The sequence below is a fragment of the Heliangelus exortis genome, chromosome W (genome assembly GCF_036169615.1).
Source record: "Heliangelus exortis chromosome W, bHelExo1.hap1, whole genome shotgun sequence".
Taxonomy (NCBI): domain Eukaryota; kingdom Metazoa; phylum Chordata; class Aves; order Apodiformes; family Trochilidae; genus Heliangelus; species Heliangelus exortis.
Genome location: NC_092453.1, coordinates 8,129,415 through 8,136,658, shown reverse-complemented (window position 1 = coordinate 8,136,658; position 7,244 = coordinate 8,129,415). Strand labels below are relative to the sequence as shown.

Sequence of the window (7,244 nt, the reverse complement as noted above, 5' to 3'; positions counted from 1 at the left end):
TGAAATTATGAACTTTGGGCCGCGTTTGGAGATGGGACGGGAGAAGTGGAGATGGCTAGTCCCCAAGGCCAAGCAGGGACCTCCCGGCCCCCGAGGGAGAGGGGGTGCGCGGAGCTTTCTGCTTAACCACCGCACCCGCACAGTGCTCCGCCACCTGCTAGCAAGGGGCGGGAGGGGCTGCCGGGCAGCGCTGCCTCCCTCCTGCGGGCAACTCGGCCTTTCCCACCTCCTTCTCTGCAAAGGGGCTGATTTGGGGGGAGAGAGATGGGATTAGAAGCGAGCACCAGCCTGGAGAGAGACGCCTCCACCGCTTAGTCAGTGGCTCTAAGGTTTAAAAGCCGCAGGGAAACGATAGATTTTTTCTTTCTTTCTTTCTTTGTTTTTTCTTTTTTCTTTTTTTTTCTTTTTTTCTTTTTTTTCTTTTCTTTTTCTTTTTTTTTTTTCCTTTTTTTCTTTTTCTTTTTTTCTTTTTTCTTTTCTTTTTTTTCGTTTTTTTCTTTTTTTTCTTTTCTTTTTCTTTTTCTCTTTTTTTTCTTTCTTTTTTCTTTTTCTTTTTTCTTTTTTTCTTTTTTCCTTTTTTCTTTTTTTCCTTTTTTTCTTTTTTTCTTTTTTTTTCTTTTCTTTTCTTTTCTTTTCTTTTCTTTTCTTTTCTTTTCTTTTCTTTTTCTTTTCTTTTTTTTTTTCTTTTTAACGTCATCTTGATGAGGAAGGAGAGGGATGCAGTGATGGAGGGAGGAGAAAGTTGCGTTTGGGTTGCAGAGAGGGAGAAGGTGACGAGCCAGACCCCGCAGTGGGTGGTGGTGAGCTGTCAAAGAGTGCAGGAGAGTAAAAGTCAAACGTTCCCAATCCCCACAGGTTGTTTATTCCTCATAAAATACAACTGTCCATAGCAGGAAGTTACTGCAAACATTTATCAATAATGAATGAATCTCCTGTAATAAAATACTCGCATAATTAGCCTACAATCAAGTACGTGCATTATGCCAAGGCTTTTGCAACTCTTTGTTGAAAAATCCGACTTAGATAAATCCTCTCAAACAGCCCATTAAGGAAAAAAAAAATCTTAAAAAGCCACTACGCTGCATTTCTCCTTTTCTGCCGTTTCTGAAACCCATATCGTAACTACTCCTGAAATATAACGGAAAACTGGTGAATTCAGAAGAGTCATTAACATTCAGCTTTAAGTGAATGTTAACAGTAAATAAAGAAATCTCTTGATTGTAATAGTTGCAGCAAAGCAATAATAAACCAGTGGGTGGTCATCAGTAATGATAAATGTATCATTATTACTGTGTGTTGAGGAACAGGGTTTGGAAAAGTACTTCAGACTTTTTAGTGGTAAGCTTGGTGGCAGCTCGTTTCTTAGCTTGGGGAAAGGAGAGGGGGAGGGGGAAATAGAAAGCAAAAGCCATATAATTTTATACACAATTTAGGTGAAAATAAATTTAAATCTCTATATTACATTTTTAATTTCAAGATAGTAATTAAAGTTGTCTCATTATATCTCCTCTGAAAGTCTCAGCGCTCATCTTAATTGTCTGTTTGCACAATCTGCTTTCTAAGACACCCAAGGTTACTGAGTTCTGAAAGAAGCAAAAATATTGAATTTTTTCCTGACGTGGTGACTCTTTGCTCGATGGCATCACGATTGCCTGGGAAGTTTGGGCTCGCTGGTTCCCCTGGCAGCCTGGCTGGGGCCTCGCTTACCCTGCCCTGGAAGTTTGTTGCTCGTTTAAATACTTGAAAGCGGACACATTGCTGATGGAACATGTTCAGGGCTCTTGAATTTATGTCTTTGAAAGGGGGGAAAAAAAAATAGTGGAGGTGGTTTTGGTTTCGGTTATTTTTTTTTTCTTCCTATCTCCCTTCCCCCCCCGGAAGGGGTGTCAATTCACCCTCATCTAAACTTGCAGCTCTACCCTTCCCTGCCACCCCATCCCCAAGTGGGACAGAAATAAACCCACTCGTGTTTTTAAGCGCTGAGTAGCGGGGTAGGGAGCACCTATCTCCCGGGCTGCCGGTCGCTTCTCGAATGATGAAATAAAACCCAAAATCGCACTTTTTTGTGCAGTTTCTATTAGACAGGGTGATGCTGGGGAGGGGGTGGGTGTCTTCCCCTACTCGAGTTATCCGCATCTCCTGGCTAAGGTCTGCACGTACCTTCGGCGAGGACCACCTCGGTTTTGGATCTCTCGGAGCGTATTAAATGGAGAAGTTAAGGCAGCTCCTCCAAACAAAAGATGCTGTTCCCGGTTCCTACCCTTCAGCCGCCGTGCTGGCTTTCAGCTACCGGAGGGATATCAAACTACTCGGAAATTCCCCATCCCTAAACTCTCCCGGTGCCTTTAGAGAGCCAGGAAAAGATCGTGTTGAGTCTTTTCCCCTTCCGTTATTATGATTATAGATGCATTTTTCCAAGGCTTCCTCTGGCTACTGAAGAACTCCACGTAGATCTCTGCCCTTCTGTTGTGTCTAGCTGGGTTATTCAAGAACAGAGACAAAAGCCCGAAGAGATGTGATCTAAATGAGCTCCGGGGTTTTCCAGATGGGACCACCTCTATTCCAAATGTCCTTTCTGCTTAATATAATAAATTGCGATTAAAAAAATAAACATTTAAAAAAGAGCTTCGCTTTCAACCAAACAATGCAAGGGAAATCTACGCTAACACCCAAAAAAAAAAAAAATAAATAAAAAAATTAAAACTCTCCTTTGATGCCTAAATTTTGTTAGGAGAGGTGGTTTTATAACGGTACCTTGTGTGTCTGCTACTGACACGGCTGCAAGTTTCAATGGGATGTGGAGGGGTGGAAGGAGGGAATGGATCTGCGTTGGGGGTGGTTTTCTTTGTGGTTTTTTTAAAGGCACCAAGGTTATCTTACTCCTCATGGGCTCTGCTACAATATTTAAGGGCAGTGGAAGTAAATAAAGGCCGTGAGGATGAGTTGGGGTGGTTTAAACTTGGCTATTTTTCTTAGATGCTCGTTTTTACACGAAGCCATCGTCAGCGAGAGGATCCGCTGCTATCGCCTCCTGCTCGCCGCTCCGGCGCAGAAGCGCGATAGATAAAGGAAGAGGAAAAATGAGCCAGTACTCATGTTTATCCCTTCCAGGTTTCTGGGAGAAGTTTGTCCACCTTCCTCTCGCTCTTAGGAGGTGACTCCAACCCAGCCGTTGCAAACGGCTACAGCAAATAGCGAAATGAAAGGCGGTAATTGGAGGCGACAGCGGGACAGAAGCCCAGGTCTGCAGCTACTCGGGGTGTGTGTATGGGTGTGGGTGTAGACACCCCACCTCAAGTTGGGACTCCCCCTCCTCCCTGCCCCTATCCACTGCGCTTCTCTTGCCCAGGATCCGGACCGGGGAATCCGGGTTCCGCGGGGGCGGCGATGGGGTCGGCAGCTGCCAGGGCAGCCCCGCGGGCCTCGCCTGCCCGGGGGCCACCTGCAGGAGCCGCCCGGGCACTGGGTCGACGGACCTTTCTCCGGCAAATTCAGCTCACACCGCCATGCCTGTGGATTCTGGGGTCGTGATACTCCTCGAGGCTTCCCAACAGGCTTAAGTGGGGAAAAAAAAAAAAAAAAAAGAGAACGGTGAATTTCTGCCCCGCGGGTCAGTCCCTCATTGGAGAGCTCTACTGAGCCAAGGCCCCTGAGAGGGGCTGTGGGGGGGGGGTATCAGCGTGACACGCAGGGGTCTTGCACCCTCCTCCCCTTCATGGGGACAAGTACACCCAGTCCCCGTAGGTTTCTGCTTTCTCGACGGTGGAAATTGAGGAAGCCCCTCAGTTTTTCCAACAGAATTCGAGGGGGTCAACAGCACCGAGAAGGTGAACAAAACAAAACAAAACAAAACAAACAAAAGAAATGTTTAGTTCTGGTTTTCGTTTAATCACCACGAAATAAAACGCAGGCGCTGGTTAACAACTCTCCCGGACTAAGGCTGCGTTTCCATCCTCTCCCGGGCTGCGGTGGCCGAGCTCGGGGAGTTGCCTCGTTGAAGGCGCTTTGCAAAACCCTCTCATCCCTTTCGCCTTCTGCAACCGCTCTTCCTCCTCTGCCAACCCCGGGCTCGGTTTGTTCTCTCGGGAACCGTAGGGGTGAAACCACCGGGTGGCCGAGAGACAGGGGAAAGGGATATCCGGCGACCGGTGCGGGGATGCAGGCACCGAGAGCTTGCAAAGAGCAGGCGGCTTCTCCTTAAACTTCCTCCCCTCGTCCCCGTCCCTCCGGTGCCTACCAGGAAGGGAAGATAGGAGGGGAGATTTTTCCTTGGCGTAGTAATAGATCATACAATGTGTGACACAGGTTTAACCAGTAAAACAATTTGAATCAATTAGCTGGCGGAGGAGAGTTTTGAAGTGTAAAATTCATGTCAGCCTGTCTAGGAAGCATTGATTAAAATGTCACCAATGTGAGGCTTATGGCTATTGCTCACAGGAAAGCAGCAGGCTCCGTGCAGAAGAGGCTCGGGGAAAAAAATATTAAAATAAAGGAGAGAGGTGGGGAAAGGGGGAAACCTCCGTGTGACAGGGGCCGAGTAAGGTTTAACAAGAAATGACACAAAAAATGAGGTGAGGTGTGATTTTTTTTTTTTGGGGGGGGGGGGAGGGGCAGCGGGGGTGTTGTGGTTTGGTTTTATTCTTCAAAGTTAGCAAGGACTCTAGTGATGCGGGGGATCCGCGGCTGCCCGGGAGGCGGGGGTGGAGTTGGTGGAGGAGGGGAGGAGGGGGAAAGAAGAGAGAGTTGGTGACCATTAGTGTAGATGTCCTGGGATAGATCGGTGCAGAGATTTTTGCCTGGGTCTGTGATGCCCAGGGGGGAAAAAAAAATAAAAAATCTCCAAAACCCGAATACTAAGTTTTCGTAGTTAAATGTGCAGAAAGGTTTGGTATTGGTCATGTGCATGGAGAGAAAAAAAAGAGAGATAGAAGCATTTTTGTAAAACAAAACTACAAAATAAAATAAAAAAAAAAAATCAGAGAGGTAGTGGAAAACACACGATAGTCCAGACGACCTCCCCGTTTTAGCTAGAAGGGAGTTTTTCTTTGACCTTTCCCCGTTTTTTAGCCTGTTCCGCAGTTTTCCTCGCTGGAAAGTGACCGGGTTTGGGTACCAGAGGAAGCGAGGGGGTCGCGGAGGGGCCACCACGTCCTCACCTTGCGCTGTGGCGACCCACAAGGTTACCGGTGCTTTTCGTGGGAGAAAAAAAAAAAAAAAAAAAAAAAAAAAGAGAGAGAAAGACAGACGCAGAAACTGTGATGCAAATTATTTGCTGGTTTGGGGTTTGGGGTTTTTTTCCTCTCTGATTGGAAGCATAGAAATAATAGGAAAAAAAATCATATTTGCGTCGTGTTGCTTCGTGGAAGCTTAGAAGAGGGTCCGAGTCCTTCTGAAAGGAGCTTTAAGGAATCACTCCAGTGTAGTTTTTTGGCGAGTGGTGGTCGCACCAGCACACTTCGTGCCCGTGAAGAAAGGGTTGTGGTGAGAAATCAACTTTTTTTTTTTTCCCTCTCCTCTCCTCTCCTCTCCTCTCCTCTCCTCTCCTCTCCTCTCCTCTCCTCTCCTCTCCTCTCCTCTCCTCTCCTCTCCTCTCCTCTCCTCTCCTCTCCTCTCCTCTCCTCTCCTCTCCTCTCCTCTCCTACCCCCCGCAATTTCGGGCAGATCCTTTTAAAAATACCGTTTCCGAAAAGACGCAGCATTTGTAGCGAGCATATTCAGTTTCTTAGAAGTGATCGGGCTCAGACCACGGGAAAAAAAAAATTAAAAAAGAAAAAAACCTCAAAACCCCATAGCGCACCCCACCTTTAACCGGGAAACCGTGCGCAGAACCGGGTCGGAGCGCGGAAGCGCACCGGGGGGCCGGGCCCTGTCGGGGCTCCCGCATCCCGTCCCGGTGCTGGCAGGGAGGGTGGGAGGAGGGATGAGGGAGGCGGGGGTCCGGACTCCCCGACCCCCCCTTCACCGCCCCCCGGCCGCTGACGTCACCGTGCTCACGGGGGGCCGCCGCGCGCCCGGCGTTGAGCGGAGCTTCCGCGCTTCTTGCATCCGCCGCACCGAGGGCAAGGCTCGGGTTGGCCGCGCTGCTCCGCGGCTGCGGGAGCGGGGATGCTCCTCTCTCTCTTTGGCCGCTGGAGGAGGGCCCGTAGGAGGCACGGCTAGAGCGCGGCCGCGGAGGTAAAGGGCACTGGGGTGGGGAAGATGCGCGGGTGGCCGCGGAGAGCATCGCAACTTTTTTTTTTTTTTTTATTCCCACTTCTCTTCCGCGCTTTCCCGTTACGTGCGGGTTGCCCCGTCCCTGGGGGTGCGGAGGGAGGACACCCCCCACCTCACCCCTTCCTCCAGGGGCCGAGCAGGCGGGCGGGCGAGGTGTCCGAGGAGCAGCGGCGGGTTTGCAGGACGGGGAGGTGGATACAGGTCTCCGCTGCGTGTTTCGGGATGAACCGCCCGTGGGTTGGGGGAAAACTTCTTAACGGGGGGCCGTTCGTTCATTTACCGTCGCCTCCGCACCTGCGCTGGGATATGCAAGTCGGAGAGCCGGGCTGCGCGGATGCGGGAGGTCCGTAGTCCCGGCGAAGCCAAGGGTAGGTTTGGGGGGTCCCGGGGTCTAACGGGGAAGATTCATGTTTAGGGGGGGTGGGTGCGTGTGTTTAAGGCGGGGCCGCCCCTTCCCGGGGGGGGGGGGAAGGGGGGGCTGGCTGACGGCGCTGTGTCTCTCTCCTCCTTCCCCGCCCGCAGCAGGAGCAGAGCAGCCCCCCCGGCTCTGAGGAGATGGCGACCAGCCCCCTACCCAGCCCCACCGACATCTTGCTGCCCTCCCCGTCCAGCGCTTACCCGCCGGACCCCATGAACCAACCGAGGGCCGGTCACGCCGACATGAAGCCCAACCAAGTGGGGCAGGTGATCCTCTACGGCATCCCTATTGTCTCCTTGGTGATCGACGGGCAGGAGAGGTTGTGCCTGGCGCAGATCTCCAACACCCTCCTCAAAAACTTCAGCTATAACGAGATCCACAACCGGCGGGTGGCCCTGGGCATCACCTGCGTGCAGTGCACGCCGGTGCAGCTGGAGATCCTCCGGCGGGCCGGGGCCATGCCCATCTCCTCCCGCCGTTGCGGTATGATCACCAAGCGGGAAGCGGAGCGGCTCTGCAAGTCCTTTTTGGGGGAGAACCGGCCCCCCAAACTGCCGGATAACTTCGCTTTCGATGTGTCTCACGAATGTGCCTGGGGCTGCCGCGGGAGCTT

General features: G+C 50.9%; 1 protein-coding gene across 1 annotated transcript in view; it reads left to right on the top strand.

Moving 5' to 3' along the window:
* The first annotated feature begins 6,768 nt into the window (after positions 1–6,768).
* Positions 6,769–7,244, top strand: part of LOC139789254 (SKI family transcriptional corepressor 2-like) — a 27,551-nt gene continuing 27,075 nt past the window's right edge. The window contains exon 1 of the mRNA XM_071729755.1: positions 6,769–7,244. This exon is cut by the window's right edge and continues 1,690 nt beyond it. Coding sequence (XP_071585856.1) covers positions 6,769–7,244 — 476 coding nt within the window.